This window comes from Dasypus novemcinctus, chromosome 8 (assembly GCF_030445035.2).
Source record: "Dasypus novemcinctus isolate mDasNov1 chromosome 8, mDasNov1.1.hap2, whole genome shotgun sequence".
Classification (NCBI taxonomy): domain Eukaryota; kingdom Metazoa; phylum Chordata; class Mammalia; order Cingulata; family Dasypodidae; genus Dasypus; species Dasypus novemcinctus.
In genome coordinates, this window is record NC_080680.1 from 129307003 (window position 1) to 129324636 (window position 17634).

The 17634-nt window shown below is 46.7% G+C and overlaps 1 protein-coding gene across 13 annotated transcripts in view; it reads right to left on the bottom strand.

Moving 5' to 3' along the window:
• The window catches only part of PNPLA7 (patatin like phospholipase domain containing 7), an 88887-nt gene that overhangs the window by 43842 nt on the left and 27411 nt on the right, over positions 1 to 17634 (bottom strand). For all 13 annotated transcript variants that reach the window (XM_058302792.2, XM_071217143.1, XM_071217142.1 and 10 more), the window contains one exon: positions 13730 to 13807. In XM_058302792.2, the coding sequence (XP_058158775.1) occupies positions 13730 to 13807 (78 nt within the window). The remainder of the gene's footprint in view (positions 1 to 13729; positions 13808 to 17634) is intronic.

Here is a 17634-nt window from a genome sequence, read left to right on the forward strand (position 1 = left end):
GCAGAGGCAGAGACCCACAGGCTGGAGTAGAAGTGGGGGCAGGAAATGGGGGGACTGGAGTGGGGGCTGGGGTTGGGGGTAGCCTGGGTTGGTCGCCCGGTGCCCTGGCTGGGAGCCAGACCCTGAGGTCCTGCAGCTCGGCCATGAGCCAGGTCTGGGGAGCAGAAGTGGCCGGTGAAGCGAGGGCAGCTCCTCCTGGGCCTGTGGGGCCTCCGCAGAAGGCCCTACCGGAGACGTTTTGGCAGCGACTCTGGTTCTGTCGCATCACCCGGCGCCCACAGGCCGGCCTGAGGTGCTTGTGCAGCGAGCCCAGGGCTGGGCTGGCACCGCGCCTCGTCCCCGCAGTCAGGCGGCCAGTCAGGCCATGCAGACACTGGGGAGCAGCGCCCCTCCGCACTCGTGAGCCCCAGCCCGGCTTGACTCCTGCACAGCCACGTGCTCCTGCATGGCCACGTGGGGATGCTTCCTTCTCTCCCCTGCACCGTGGAAGCACTAGCGTCCCCTCCCACTTACCTTGCTGCCCAGTCCCCTCCCCGAGCGCATCTCCTTGTGCCCATGCCTGACACATACCATCAGGACTGCCCACTGTGGCCTCCACCTGCCAGCTGTCCCCGACAGCCATGGGAGCCACCGCGCAGACCTCTCCAGACCCCCACGGGGCACCCCTCAATCCACCTCCCGGGCTGCTCCCAGTGCCGTCCCCTCTGCTGTTCTGTCAGGAGCATGTTGGGACAGCGTCCTTGTGTGCTGTGGACAGTGGTGCCCCCAGCTCCTGCGTAGCAGTTGGATATGGTTATGAATTCCAAAAACAGATACTGGATTACGTTTGTAATCTGATCTGTACCTGGGCCTGATTGAGTTATGATTAGGGCTTTAATTGGGCCACATCAGTAGGGTGTTGAGTTCCCACCCCTTGGTGGGTGGGGATTCACAGATAAAAGGCATGACCTAGGACCGAGCTGAGAGTTTCTCATGTTGGAGTTTTGATGTTGGAGTTTGATGCCAAAACCTTAAGCTGGAGCCACAGGAAGTAAGCTGACAGAGGAAAGAGAAGCCAGCCACAGGTAGAGAGAAACCCTGAGCCCAGGAAGAAGGCAGCCCCAGGGAGAGAGGAAACCTGAACCCAGAGAGAAGCAAGACCCTGGAAGGGAGGAGCCCAGGAAGCCTGAGCCCTCGCAGACATCAGCAGCCATCTTGCTCCAACTGTGGCAAAAGACTTTGATGAGGAAAGTAACTTAAGCTTTGTGGCCTGTTAACTGTAAGCTTCAACCCCAAATAAATACCCTTTATAAAAACCAACCCATTTCTGGTATTTTGCATCAGCACCCCTTTGGCTAACACACCCTGGAAGAGCCTTTGAGCCCTGCCCATCTCTAGGAGCACTTTCCAACAGACATGGGCTGAGACACCAGATTCCCACATCCACTAGCCACCCTCGTCCTACAGGCCCCTCAGCTCTCCTGCGGCCCCTTCAGCTCTACTGTGGCCCCCTCAGCTCTCCCGCAGCCCCCTCAGCAATCCTGCGGCCCCCTCAGCTCTCCCGTGGCCCCCAGTCAGCCAGGCCTAGAACAAGGTTGGCATTGTCTAACCGGAGAGTAGCTCATGCCCAGACACGGTGGGAGAAGCTAGCGTGTGCGGTATCCCAAGGGGGAATGCACACTTCAGGGTACACAAGCATTTCAGAGCCTTATCGCCTCGTTGCTCACCTGCTTGGGCTCCCAGGAGCAGGGCAGACTGCCAGAGGCCAAGGAGGCAGCTCACAGGCCCCACTCTTCCATTAAACTGTCCTTTACCAGCAGGACTGAAGTATGATTTACACACTCGTGAAACGACAAAATTCCACGAATGGAGACCAGGTTAGCGTTTCCAGGGGCGGGAGGTCGTGGGTGGCTGGGAAAGGGCACCAGGAAGGGTCCAGAGTGAGGGCTGCCCTGACCTCCTGTCACTGAGCCCCCCAGCTGGGGTGAGGCACTAGAGTTTTTAACCAGGTTTTCATTGGGGAAACTGGGAAAAAGGTACATGGGCTGTCTGCACTATTTCTGATAACTGTAGGTGGAGCTTCAGTTATCTCAAAATAAAATTCCAGGGAAGAGAATTTGGCTCAACAGACAGGGTGTCCGCCTACCACATGGGAGGTGCAGGGTTCAACCCAGGGCCTCCTGACCCACGCGATGAGCTGGCCCACACACAGTGCTGATGTGCACAAGGAGTGCCGTGCCATGCAGGTGTGTTCTCCAAGTAGGGGAGCCCCACACTCAAGGAGTGCGCCCCGTAAGGAGAGCCGTCCAGAGCAAAAAAAGTGCAGCATTCCCAGAAGTGGACCGCACACAGAGAGAGCTGACGCAGAAAGATGACGCAACAAAAAGAGACACAGATTCCAGGTGCCGCTGACAATACAAGCGGATACAGAAGAATACATAGTGAATGGACACAGAGAGCAGACAACTGGGGGGAGGGGGAAGGGGAGAGAAATAAATAAAAAATAAATCTTAGAAATAAATAAAATTTCATTTTTAAAAAAATTGGGTTGCTTTTCTTATTTGTTGAATTGTAGGAGCTCTTTATAAATTCTAGATACAAGTCCTTTATCAGATACATGATATGCAAACATTTTCTCCCAGTTTGTAGCTCAAGTTTTTGTTTTTTAATTGGTGTCTCTGATCTTTTAGATTTATATTTTGATGAAATCGTTTATTTACTTTTGTGAATTATGATTTTGGTGTCTTATCTAAAAACGTTGCCTAACCTAAGGCCACAAAGACTTTTCTCCTACATCTTATTCTAAGTTTTATAGCTCCAGCTCTTACGTTCTGGGTTAACTTCCGTGTCTGTAAGTGTGGGGTAGGATATCCAGTTGTCCCAGCACCATTAGTTGGAGACTATCCTTTCCCACTGAACTGAAGCACCTTGGTCAAAAGTCAGTCAACCAGGGGAGCAGGTGTAGCTCAGTGGTTGAGTGCCTGCCTCCCACGTACAAGGGCCCAGGTTCAATCCCCTGTACCTCCTAAAATCAAACAAGCAAACAAACGAGAAAAACAACTTGGGGAAGCTAGTGTAGCTCAGTGGCTGAGTGACAGCTTCCCATATATGAAGTCCTGGGTTCACTTCCTAGCCCTGGAACCTCGAAAAATAAACACAAAACATCAGTTACCCAGAATTATTTTGAAAGACTCAATTTGGCCCCACTGTTTTGTTGGCCTGGCCTCAGGTCAGCATGTCAGTAAGCCTGTCTTGGCTACACTGGTTTCACGGTAGTTCTGAAATCTGAAATGTGAGTTCTCCAATTTAGTTCTTGCTTTTTAAAATCGTTTTACCTATTCTGGGTCCTGTGAAACAGTTCCATGTAAATTTTAGGATCCACTTGTCAATTTCTACACACACTCACCACAAAGTTTTCTGGGATTCTGGCAGGTATTGTACTGAATGTATAAATCCAGTGGAGAGAACTGCCATTTTAATAATATTGAGACTTCCCATTCATAGGTAGGGATTGTCTTTCTGTTTTGGTCACCTTTCATTTCTCTCCACAGTTTTCTGTCCACATGTCCTTCAGTCTTTCATCAGATTCATCCCTAAGCACTTTATGGTTTTGGTGCTACTTGAAGTGGTATTGATTTTAGGTTTTTAATTTCAACTTCATTTCTAGTATATAGAAAAACAATTAGTGTTTGTATATTGATCTTCTGACCCACAATCTTGATGAGCACATTTATTTCTAGTTGATGTCTTTGTGTCTGCGTTGCTTAGGACTTGTTACATACAGATCATGTAGCCCACAAATAAAGACAGTTTTATTTCTCCTTTCCAGTCTGGGCCCCTCTAATTCTTTTCTTGCCTGATCAGACTGGGTAGAACTGCTAGCAGGCTAAACAGAAGCACAAAAGCAGACACCCTTGCCTGCCTTGTTCTCACTCTTCAAGGAAAAGCGTTAGCTTGAGTCAGTGTTAGATGATGCCACACGCTTCTTCTGTGTCTACTGAGATGATCATGTGTTGTCATTTAGTTGGTAGTATGATAGATTACATTTATTGAATTTAAGGTGTTAAACCAACCTCACAATCCTGGGGTAAAACTCACTTAATCATGGGATATAACCCACTTTACATATTGCTGGATTTGGTCTGAGAAATTTTACAGCTATGTTTATAAGGAATATTGGTCTGTAGTTTACTTTTCTTGTGGTGTCTTTTTCTGGCTCTGGCCTCACAGAATGAGTTGGACAGTGTTCCCTCTTCCTCTATTTTCCAGAAGAATTTGTGAAAAACTGGCAATATTTCTTCTTTAAATGTTTGTTAGAATTCAGAAAAACCTGTCCTATCCTTCATGGGAAGATCTTTAAAAATTCTGTTATATAAACTCCCCCTTTCAATCATAATTTTACACAGTGATATTAATTACATTCTCAACATTGTATTACCGTCACCACCACCATTACCAAAAGGTCTACATCACCTCAAACAGAAACTCTGCACCCATTAAGCAATAACTCCCCATTTCCTTCTCCCTCAATCCCTGGTACATCTAATCTACATGTGCTATTCTAGATAATTTATATAAATGGAATCATATGATACTTGAGCATTTGTGTCTGGCTTATTTCACGCAGCATAATACTTTCAAAGTTCATCCATGCCAGCATGTCTGAGAACTTCATTCCTTGTTACGGCTGAGTCATGTCCCATTGTGTGGACATGCCACATTTTGTTTATCCTTTCATTCACTAATGGACACTTGGGCTGTTTCCACTTTGGGCTATTGTGAATGATGCTGCTGTGAACATCAGAGTCCATGTATTTGTTTCAGTCCATGTTTTCAGTTCTTTTGGGTATGTAGCTGGGAGAGGAAATTCTGGGTCATATGCAAATCTATATTTAACTTATTGAAGATCCACCAAATTGTTTTCCACAGAGGCTGTACCATTTAACTTCCCACCAACAATGTCCAAGGGTTCCAATTTCTCCACATCCTCATCAATACTTGTTACATCCTTTAAAAAATATATAGCCATCCTAGTGGATGTGGTATTTCACTGTGATGTTGATTTGCATTTCCATGGGGGTATTTTAAATTATTAATTAAATTTCTTAACTTGTTATATGTCTATTTCTTTTTGAGTCAGTTTCAGTAAGTTGTGCCTTTCAGAATTTGTCCATCTAATCTAAATTTGGCTGGTTCGTTGGATAAAGTTGTAGTCAGTATTCCCTTATAGTCCTTATTTATCTCTATAGGGAATAGTAGTGATAGTCCATCTTTTATTACTAATTTTGGTAATTTGTGTCTTCTCTCCTTTTTTTGGCTTTGTCAGTCCAATAAAAAGGTTTGTCAGTTTTATTATCTTTTCAAAGAACCAATTTTTGAGCTCATTTATTCTCTCTATTGTTTTCTATTTTCTATTTCATTGATTTATGTGCTAATCTTTACTGTTTCCTTCCTTCTTCTTGTTCTGGGGTTAGTTTCCTTTTCTAGTTCTTAATTTGGAAGCCAAGGTTATTGATTTGAGAACTTTCTTCTTGTCTTTTTTTTGTAAAGATTTCTTTTATTTCCTTCCCCCCTCCCGCCCCACCCCTGTTCCCTGCTTTCTGTGTCTGTTCACTGTGCATTCTTCTGTGTATGTCCGTCTTCTCTTTCGGTGGCACCGGGAACCGATTCTGGGACCTTGTGGAGTGGGATAGAGGCACTCAGTCCCTGGCGCCACCTCAGCTCCCTGGTCTGCTGCGTCTCTTACTGTCTCTCCCGCCTCTCCTTTTGCTGCGTCATCTTGCTGCACCAGCTCTCTGCTGAGGGCCAGCTTGCTGTGCAGGCCAGCACTCTGCATAGGCCGCCCCTCTGCTCAGGCCAGCTCGCCTTCACCAGGAGGCCCCCAGGAATCAAATCCCAAACCTCCCACATGGTAGACGGGAGCCCAATCACTTGAGCCACAACTGCTTCCCTCTTCTTTTCTAATGTAGGTATTTAAAGATAAAATTTCTCTCCAAGAATTGCTTTAGTGACATTCCACAGTGCTTCATTTTAATCAGTCAAAATACTTTAAAATTTACCTTTGTTTCCTTCTTTGGCCCAAGAGTTACTCAGCAGTATGATGTCTCATTTCTAAATAATCATGGATTTCCCAAGTTTTGTTCTGATGTTGATTTCTAATTGGATTTTACCGCGGCCAGAGAACATATTCTGTATTATTTCAATACTTTTAAATTTACTGAGACTTGTTTTATCAGCTAACATATAGTCTATCCTGGAGAATGGTCTACATGTGCTTGAGTAGATTCTGCTGGCGGTGGATGGAGTGTTGTATATATGTCATTATGTGAAAATAACTGATAACGTTGTACAAGTCTTCTATATCCTTGTTGATCTTCTATTTGTTCTATCAACTATTGAGAGTGGGGTACTGAAGTCTCCAACTATTTTTGTTGAACTGTCTATTTCTCTCTACAATTGTCAGTTTTGTTTCATGTATTTAGGGCCTTTGTTGTTAGGTGTATATAAGTTTATAATTGTTGTATCCTTCTGATGAATTAGCTCTTAACATTATAAATTGTAAAATGTCCCTCTGTCTTTGGCAACATTTTTTAAAAGTCTATTTTGTCTGATAACAGTAAGCCACTCAGTAGCAGGAATCTTGTTACTGCTCACCTATCTTTTTCCATCCTTTCTTCCCAACTATTTGTTTCTTTGACTCTAAAGTCTGTCTCTTGTAGGGAGTCTATAGTTGGGTATTGTTTTTTAAATACAATCTGACACTCTCTGCCTTTTGATTGGAGTGGTTAATCTATTTACATTCAGTGTACTTATTGATATGGTTAGATTTGCAACTGCCATTTTGTTGGCTGTTTTCTATGTCTCATGACCTTTTTGTTATGAGATATTTTCTAGTGGGTCATTTTAATTCCTTTTTTTTTTTTCCATATATTTTAAATTTATATTCTTAGTGGTTGCTCTAGGGAATACAATATGCATCTTAATTTTTCAGTTTAATTCATATAATACTAATTTAATTCCAGTGAACTATAGAAAATTTGCTCCAGTATAGCTCTATTTCTGTTTTTGTGCTATATTACAACACATATTCTATCTTTATGTTATCAGCCCAACAGCACATTTTTACAATTATTTTTCTATGCAACTTTTTAAAAGAATATATACATTTATATGTAAAAACATATATAAGGGGAAGTAGATGTGGCTCAAGTGACTGAGCTACTGTCTCATATGGAGGTCCAGGGTTCAATTCCCAGGGCCTCCTGGTGATGGCAAGCTGGCCCAAGTGGAGAGCTGGCCTGACTGGCAAGCTGGCCCGAGTGGAGAGCTGGCCCATGGAGGAGTACTGGACCACGCAGCAAGCTGCCCCGAGCAGAGAGCTGGCACAGCAAGATGACACAACAAAAAGAGACAAAGGAAAGACAATAAGAGACACAGCAGACCAGGAAGCTGAGGTGGCACAAGAGACTGAGCACCTCTCTTCCACTCCAGAAGGTCCCAGGATCGGTTCCCAGAGCTACCTAAAGAGAAGGCAAGCAGACACAGAAAAACACACAATGAATGGACACAGAGAGCAGACAATGGGGGTGGGAATAAACTAAATAAATGTTTTTTTTTTTAAGATTTATTTATTTATTTCTCTCCCCTTCTTCCCCCCCCCACCCCATGCCCCAGTTGTCTATTCTCTGTGTCTATTTGCTGCCTCTTCTTTGTCTGCTTCTGTTGTTGTCAGCGGCATGGGAATCTGTGTTTCTTTTTGTTGCATCATCTTGTGTTAGCTCTCTGTGTGGGCGGCACCATTCCTGGGCAGGCTGCACTTTCTTTCGCACTGGGTGGCTCTCCTTACAGGGTGCACTCCTTGTGCGTGGGGCTCCCCTACGCTGGGGACACCCCTGCGTGGCACGGCACTCCTTGTATGCATCAGCACTGCGCATGGGCCAGCTGCACATGGGTCAAGGAGGCCCAGGGTTTGAACCACGGATCTCCCATGTGGTAGATGGATGCCCTAACCACTGGGCAAAGTCCGCTTCCCCAATAAATCATTTTTTAAAAAGCATATAAGTACATATATTTAAATGTATATATTTATTGATACTTTTTTTTTCAAGATTTTTATTTATTCTCCCCCCGTTTGTGGTCACTGTCTGCTCTCAGTGTCCATTTGCTGTGTGTTCTTTGTGTCTGCTCTTCTTCTCTTTAGGAGGCACTGGGAACCAAACCTGGGACCGCCCCCCCATGTGGAAGAGAAGTGCTCAATTACCAGGCCATCTCAGCTCCCTGGTCTGTTGTGTGTCACTGTGTCTCCTTTGTGTGCCTCTTTTGCTGGGTCAGATCACTGCGCCTGCCCACCATACCAGCTTGCCTTCTTTAGGAGGCACCAGGAACCGAGCCTGGACCTCCCATGTGGTAGGTGGAAGCCCAACTGCTTGAGCCACATCTGCTTTCCTACACTGTCTTTTATAATTACCTATGTCATTAATTGGCTTTACTAGTACTCTTTGTTTTTTCATGTGGATTCACATTATTGTTTGGTGATATTTTCTTTCAGCTTGAAGGACTTCTTTCTTGTAAGGCAGGTGTGGCAGTTTGAGATTATTTTATGAATCCTAAACAGAGATTATGTTTATTAACTAATCTATTCTTCTGGGTGTGATACCCTTTGCATTAAGTTCAGTTGAGAGGTCTTTGATTAGATTACTTGATGAGCTCGCTTTAGGGATTTTGCTGGGACCACATCAGTGTGGCGTGACTCTAGGCGAGTCTCTGCCCTGTTGCTGGGTCTGACATAAAGGGACACAGAGACACAGAAAAAAGGGAACTGCCATATGCGACTCTGCCATGTGAGAGAAAAGACTCCCGTTTTGCCCACAGCTGAGTTGCAAGGAGAGAAGCCCTAACACACAAGCCCTATGTCTGGTTGCTCATAGCTGAGCTCTAAAAGACAGCAGATTCTCAAGGGGACAGCTGAAACCTCAGCAGAGATCAGCGGCCGTCTTGCCTTCCCACATGGCAACACGCCAGGATCAACAGTAGCTGACTTTGGTAAGACAGCATCTCTGGGGAAGCGGATGTGGCTCAACAGATAAGCGTCCACCTATCATACAGGAGGTCCAAGGGTTGATGCCCAGGGCCTTCTGGCTCGTGTGGTGACCGTCCCACATGCAGTGCTGCTGCGTGCAAGGTGTGCCGGCCCATGCAGGGATGCCCCCGCATAAGGGCGTCCCCCCATGCAAGGAGTGGCCCCTATGCAAGGAGAGCCACCCCATGCAAATCCACAGCCTGCCCAGGAGTGGTGCCACACACACAGAGAGCTGACGCAGCAAGATGACGCAACAAAAAGAGACACAGATCCCCAGTGCCGCCAAGAACCCAAGTGGACACAGAAGAACACACAGTGAATAGACAGAGAGCAGACAACGGGGGGCGGGGGGGAGGGAGATAAATAAATAAATTCTTCTTAAAAAAGCATCTCTGATAGTACCTCAATCTGGACATTTCATGGCCTTGGAACTGTAAGCTTTTACCCCAAATAAATCCCCATTATAAAAGCCAACATATTTCTGGTACTTTGCATCGGCAGCCCAATGACAGACTAGCAACTAATTCTCTCAACTTTGTTTATCTGGATATGTTTTTACTTTGCCTTTACTTATTTTTATTTTTTTGAAGGACAGTTTTGTTGGGTAGAGACTTCTTGGTTGACTGCTATCTTTCAGTACTTCCTCCCAGTCTCCAACGGTTCTTGCAAAGTTGCCTGTCATCTCTCCATGGTTTCCCTGGAGTCCGGCTGCACCCAAGATTTCCTTGGTCTTTCAATAACTTGACAACAACAGCCCTAGATAAGGATTTCCTAATGCTTACTGAAGAGCTCACCGAGTTGAGGGATGTGTGGATCGGGGTTCCACATCACACTCGGGAAGCGTAACCGTCATGCCCTCGAGCACCTCCTCTGTCCTCCCTCGTGCCCTGTGCTCGGGCTCCTGCCAAGCAGGTGCTGGTACGCAGGGCGGGGAGGCCACAGGTCTCTGAGACCCTGCTCGCACTTCCTCCGTTTCTTAATTTCTCTTCTTCAGACTGGATAATTTCATTCGATCATCTTTGTGTTCACTGATTCTTTCTTCTGATGTGTTGCTGAGGCACTCTAGTGGGTTTTCCACTTCAGTTTTTGTACTTTTAACTCTAAAATTTCCATTTGGTTCCTTTAATAATTTCTATATTTTTATGAATATCCTTTATTTGAGGAATCACTGTTATCATATATCATTTTAGTTCTTTAACAAGGCTTTCTTTAGATCTCAGCTACTTTAAGTCTTTGCCTGCTAAGTTCAAGATTTGGATCCCTTCAGAGACACTGAGGACTTTTTGGAGGATTTTTTGCCTGTGTACGAGTCAAACTTTCCTGTTTCTTAGCATGTCTCAATTTTTTTATTGAAAATTGGACATTTCAGATAGTATATTGTAACAACTTTAGACCTGACACCTTCTCACCCCATTTACAGGGGTCGTAATTGTTTCTATTTGTTCATTTACTTAATAACTTTCCTGAACTAATTTTGTAGAGTCTGTATCTGCTGCTGAGTGTGGTGCTGATGTCACTGCTTTTTTAAAAAATTCTTGTTTTTATATTTATTCCTGGCCTCCTAAGGGTAGCCCCTGGGTCAGCATAGCTTACTGGTCGGTCAGTGTTTGGTCAGCGGATGCGATTAGACACCACAAGCCAGTAAGCCTCCCACCCTTTGCCGATGGAACAAAACAGGCAGTTACAGGTGCTTACTTCTACCTTCTGCCGGCCCTCCTGCAGCTGCCTTTATGCCTCCTGTCCAGCCAGGGATGAGCAGGCAGCCCGCGCCCCACCCTGCCCCTCCTGACGTAAGCTCAGGATGCAGCCCCCGCACCGCCCAACACCAGTGTGAGCGCATCGCAGCTCACAACAGCATCCCATTCCCTGGTTTTCAGTAAACTTCTGTCCAGTCTCTTGTCCACTGCTTGTTCCAACGATCGCTGCAGCTCAGTCCAGCTGCAGTGTTAACCCTCCCCATGAGCTTGCCCCTGAGACAACTACTGTTTAAGGCAATGTCCCTGGGCATGGGGTCTCTCCCCCAACAATGTTCCGCTTAAGGTCTGCTCCCTCCAGCAATACCCTCGGTCTGTCCAGACTCCACTTGAGCCAGAGACACTTGGGGGAGACCAGAGCCACCACAAAGGCAGGGAGAGCGAGGGAAGGCCTGTTCAGCAGGAGGGGAGGAAGCGACACCACCCGAGGCAGAAGACAAGGGGAAAAAGCCTTTCCTGTCCTCCTCCTTTCTCCAATCGCACACCAGTGGCTCCTTCGGGCATGAGAGCTTGGGGGAATTAGCCGGCAGCAGCCAGCTGCCCGTGACACCCAGCAGGGCACAGAGGGAGGGGCCAGACCTAGGAGCAGAGAGATGAAGGCCTGGCACGAAGCTCTGTCCTCTTCCCTGCCCCTTCTCAACTGCAGACATTATCGCTGACCTCACTGCACAAGTCACACTCATTTCAGGCCCACCGGCCGCGGGTGTGCCACGTGACATGCTCTAGCACCAGCCCCCACTGCTGGTGTCCAGCACATGACCTCTTCAAAATCTGCCCTTCTCTAGCCAGCAGATATCAAAATAGCTGTGGTGCCTGGAAAGGCTCTGCAGAGCCCAGGCTCCTGTTCCAGCCACAGCCAGGGCTAGGAGCGTGGCCTTGGACTTCCCTGAACAGGCACAGCATGCCTCCCCAATAAAGTAAAACAAGAGAAAGAGTGGGAGAAAGAACAAGCAAAGCCAGATGCTGTGAAGAGGTGTGCTTCAGGAGTGGTTCTCACTGGGAACAGGAAGAGAGAGCAAAAACAATTTCAAAGAGTGGAGGAAAATGAAGGTTGCCCACAGCAGGTCCCTGTCCCAGGGGGAATCCCCAGGAGGCCTGAAGCCACAAGGAGCCTCGTGGGGTTGTCCTGGGGTGGACTCAGATGCACGGCTGCATTCCACCTCCAGCTACCAGCCCCATCTTGCCACAAACTCTTTACAAACAGCTGGAGCCGGTGGCAGGGCACAAAGCCCATCGCTGAGCACAGGCAGGTGTAGACCCAATGCAGGCCGGCAGGGCAGAGTCTCCACGTCCCGCCCACCTGGTACCCAGGCCCCTGCTCCTGGACATGCTCCCACAGTCCCACCTGGCCTCCCAGGCCGTCTCGGGCAGTGCTGTTGGTCTGAACTCGGCTTTAACGAGGCTCCCGCCTGCAGGCACCTGGGTCGGCACGCCGCCACCCTGGAGGAAGGGCTAGTGCACAGACGGAGGGTCTATGCTTTGTCCGTTCACTGCAAGGAAACCTTTCCTGCCTAACCTGCCTCGCAGCCTCACGGCGCAGAGAAGAGCGCTGACCTGCAGGAAAGTGCAGCTTGGCCAGAACTCGACCTCAGACCGGGGCACCCCGGGGAGCACAGAGGCCACAGGCACTCTTCTGTCTGCCCAGGAACTGGGGATCTTGGAATCAGAAATAGAAGTTTGCTTATGAAAAAGAAATGATTTTGCATCTGTACTAGGTTTGAGAACTGGGGAAAAAATGTATTTTTTTCTACATCTGAGTTTATGACTGTGATAAGAATCATTCTAGATTAAAAATATATATGTAGGGAAGCGGACTTGGCCCAGTGGTTAGGGTGTCCGCCTACCACATGGGAGGTCCACGGTTCAAACCCTGGGCCTCCTTGACCTGTGTGCAGCTGGCCCATGCACAGTGCTGATGCACGCAAATAGTGCCATGCCAGGCAGGGGTGCCCCCCGCGTAGGGGAGCCCCACACACAAGGAGCGCGCCCCCCAAGGAGAGCCGCACAGCGCGAAAGTGCAGCCTGCCCAAGAATGGAGCCACACACATGGAGAGCTGACACAAGATGACACAACAAAAAGAAACACAGATTCCCAGTGCCGCTGATAAGGATAGAAGCAGTTACAGAAGAACACACAGCGGATGGACACAGAGAGCAGACAACTGGGGAACTGGGAGCAAGAGGGGGTAAGGGGAGAGAAATAAATAAAAGATAAATCTTAAAATATATATATACATATATATATATATGTAGGAAATGGACATGGCTCACGTGATAGAGCATCCGTCTACCATATGGAGGGTCCAGGGTTCGATCCCCAGGGCCTCCTGACCCATGTGGTAAGCTGGCCTACGCACAGTGCTGCCGTGTGCAAGGAGTGCTGTGCCACAGAGGGGCGCCCCACATAGGGGTGCCCTACGTGCAAGGGCTGTGCCCCACAAGGAAAGCCGCCCCTTGTGAAAAAAGTGCAGCCCACCTAGGAGTGGCACTGCACACACACAGAGCTGATGCAGCAAGATGACACAACAAAAAGAGACACAGTTTCCCAGCGCCACTGAATAATGCAAGCGGACACAGAAGAACACACAGGGAATGGACAGAGAGAGCAGACAATGGGGGGAAGGGAGAGAAATAAATAAAAATAATTCTTAAAAAAATATATATATATGTATATGTATATGTACATACATAAGCGCACACACAGGTGTTGGCATGTATTTCCCTGACCTCCTTCCACGAGTACAGCAGATTCTGATGCTCAACACTTGTTTAGGCTGACTTCACAAACCCCAGGAAGAAGACCCTCTGGGGCCAATTCTGCACAGACACTAGAGTGGCGGGGCTGCCTGGCGCCGTCCAGAGCCCGGTCCTGAGAGGCTCTCGGCTGTGCGTGCTCTGGTAGCAGTCCTGAGCTCACCTGGTCTCCCTGCCTTGACACCACGGTGCCTGCAGGTACGTGGAGAAGTGTCACCCGACCATCCAGCAGGGAGGAGTTCTGAAAAACCAGAAAAACAGATTTCAGCTAAGGGAACAAGAAGGAATGTGCTTAAATGGTGTGGATAGAACACAGGCGTGTTGGCTCTGTAGTGGTCCGAGTCATGGAGAATGCTCCTGAGGAGGGTCTGCTAAGAAGGACATGGCAGATGCCAGAGCACCCCACAAGACACGGAAACCAAACCAGGGATGTCAAAGACATCCAGGGCCAGGGACACCACAGGAGACAGAGATGGGCACCAACAAGCCCGTGAATTTGCTCCATTAACAGACACAAGGATTTCATTTCAGTGAGATAGGACGGCTCATTTAATGAATGGTATTGGCATACTAGCAAGGAAAGAAAGAGGAATCCCTTTTCCAACTAGTACAAAATCATTTCCCTAGGTAACACACCCAGGTCAGGACCACGCAGTGCATGGATGAGCTGTGTGTCCTGCCGTGCCACTCACAGATGGCTGGGAGGCTCTGCAGGGGCACTCCCACAGCCAAAGCCACAGCGATGCCCACCAGAACAGCAGCCACATACCAAATCGGCTTAAACCCATTACTTCAAAATAATGATAAAAAAACAAGAAGAAAACTCATTGGACACCTTTGGAGTTTGGCAGGGAAGCAAAGCATTATGCTGAAAACTTGCAAACCATGATGATTAGCGAACTTAAACCCTAGATACCAAAGGCCGTTAGCACCCCAAAGAGAAAACCAGACAACATGCCTCCTGATGGTGACCAGTGCCAGTGCCATGGTCACGCAAAGGACGAGGGGGACAGGACGCAAGGAGACGGCAGAGAAGTGGGTTCCGAGGAATCAGTCCTCCACCAAACAACCACTGGAAGGCAAGTGCTGTCCAAATCAACTATTTAAACCCCAGAGTCCAGAGGAGCCCTGGCAGCGTCCAAGCCAGAGTGGAGGCACCCCAGGAAATTGCAGTAAACAACTAGCAGCAGCCACCCCCAGCCCCAGCCCCAGCCACGGGGCAGGCAGCAGCAGGGCCTGCAGTGGCAGCTCCTGGTGCAGCTGGCGGGGCCAGGTGGGTCTCAGGTACACGGCCTGACTGCTAACCATTGCTTCTGGTCTGCAACTTCACGCAGCAGGGCCTGGCTCTGAGAACAGCCACTTTCCAGCCCGCCTCAGGCAAAGGCAGCAAAGGGGAGTAAAGAGGCAGCACTTTTTTTTTTCCCTCCTCTAGATATTTTCATGCCTTGTTTGGGGCCAAAAATAGTTCAGAAAAGTCACAGTTTGATAGTGCCAGCCCTCCACAACAACCATCTGCTAGCAATCCCTGAGGAGTGATAGTGGGAGAGAAGTGGGAGAACTCGACTTCCATAGGAACAATACTGTGGTGGTTAGGCTATTGTGTCAACTTGGCCAGGTAATTGTGCCCAGTTCTTTGGTCAAGCAAGCACTGGGCTAACTGTAATACAAGAGCATTCATGGACTTTAGTCACCATTGACTTTACTGCAGTTGTAAATCATAGATAGCGGGTTACAATCACATCAATCAGGGAGATTGCCATCAGCAATGAGTGACGCTTTATCCAATCAGTTGAATGCCTTAAAAAGGGAAGAGATTCAAGCATTGAGAGAGAATTCCCCAGCTCGTCCTTGGACAGCCAGCATCTCCCAGAACTCATCAAGAACCTTCACTGGACTTTCATTGGAGCTCCTGGTTGCACCTGCCTGGGACCCTGGACTTGTGCATCCCCACGGCTGCGTGAGAGACTCTTAAAAAATCGCATACTATTGACAGATATCTCTTGTTGATTCTATTTCCCTAGAGAACCCTGACTAATACACATGCAATACTTAAAATGTCCAGTTCTCAACAAAAAATTTAAAAACACACGAAGAAGCAAGAAACTATGGCCCATTTGTAGGAAAATAAGATTAGGCACCATCCCCAAGGAAGGCCATACGCTAGAACTATTAGCCAAAGATTTAAATCAAGTGTTTTAAACACGTCAGTGAGCTAAAGGAATCAATGTACAAAGAAATAAAGGAAATTAGGAAAACATATGAACAAACAGAGATGGGAATTTACAAAAAGAAGCCAAAAGATTTTGGAGTTGAAAAGTAGAGTACTTGAAATGAATTCACTAGCTGAATTCAATGACAGATCCAAACAAAAAGAAGAAAGGATCAGTGAACTTGAAGACAAGTCAATTAAAATTATCCAGTGTGAGGAGAAAAAGTAAAAAATAATGAAGAAAAATATACTGAGGCTGAGGGAGCTGTGGGACACCATTAAGCATAGCAATATACGCATCACTGGAGTCCCAGAAGGACAAAAGTGGAAGGGCAGAAAAAGTAATGGAAGAAATAATGGCTGAAAAATTCCCAAATCTGATAAAAGCCATGAACATATAAATTTGGGATGTCCAACAAACTCCAAGCAGGACAGACTTTAAGAGATCTTCCCAGGACATAGAGCAAAACCGGCAAAATCCAAAGGTGAAGAGAAGACTTTGAAAGCAGCAAGAAAGAAACAATTTGTCACATACAAGGAATCTCCAATAAGATTAACAGTGTTATTTCTCATCAGAAATCATGGAGAGGGAAACAGACTTGGCCCAGTGGTTAGGGTGTCCGTCTACCACATGGGACGTCTGCGGTTCAAACCCCGGGCCTCCTTGACCCGTGTGGAGCTGGCCCATGCGCAGTGCTGATGCACGCAAGGAGTGCCGTGCCACACAGGGGTGTCCCCCATGTAGGGGAGCCCCACGCACAAGGAGTGTGCCCGTGAGGAGAGCTGCCCAGCGTGAAAAGAAAGTGCAGCCTGCCCAGGAATGGCGCCGCCCACACTTCCCGTGCCGCTGACGACAACAGAAGCGGACAAAGAAACAAGACGCAGCAAATAGACACCGAGAACAACAACCGGGGGAGGGGAGAAAATTAAATAAATAAATAAATCTTTAAAAAAAAAAAAAAAGAAATCATGGAGAAAGAAATGAAAAGCATCCAAAGTGATGGTAGCACATTATAATGAGTATAACTAACACTGCTGACTTACAGATATGACTGTGGCTGAAAGCAGTAGTCTAAGGAGGTTAATATTCACTGAAAGATAGCCACAGGACACTCTAGGGACTGTAAAACATAGTATGGTATATGAGGATTGCGGTAAAAATATAAATACAAGGATGTTCTCCTAATACAAGGTGTTAAGAATATGGTAATACATGTGAAAAACACAACTAATGTAACTTGTAGACTATAGTTAATAGTAATATTGTAATATTTTGTTAGCAAAGGCAAAGGGGGACTATATTAGTGCTTCAGGTCAAAAAGGAATATGGGATTTAGTTTTATGAGACATGAATATGATTAAACAGTTGTTTTCATGTTCTTCCTTAACAAGATCTTGACCATGTCATTTAACTATTCTGTGCTCATTTACCTATCTTTCTGAACAATGGAGAAACAATTGAGTTTTTAGGATTAAATGAGATAAATGTGCCTGGATAGAATTTTTTAGAATAATCCTTCCTTAACTTGTCAAGCTGCCTTTCTTCTGTTAATTTAAATTTTGAAGTTGAAATAAAGTTTACTTAAAAATATAATAAGGCAGACATAAAAGGACAAATATTGCACAATCTTACTGATTTGAAATAATCAGAACAGGCAAACTTATAGAGTCAGAATCTAGAATGCAGTTTACCAGGGGCAGTGTGGGGATAGGGAATGGGAAGTTAAAGCCTAAAATGCATAGGGTTCCTACCTGGAATGTGGAAATGTTTTGGTGGTGGATGGTGGTAATGGCAGCACAACATTGTGAACACAATTAACAGCACTGAAATATATATATCTGAGTATGCTCAAAAAGGT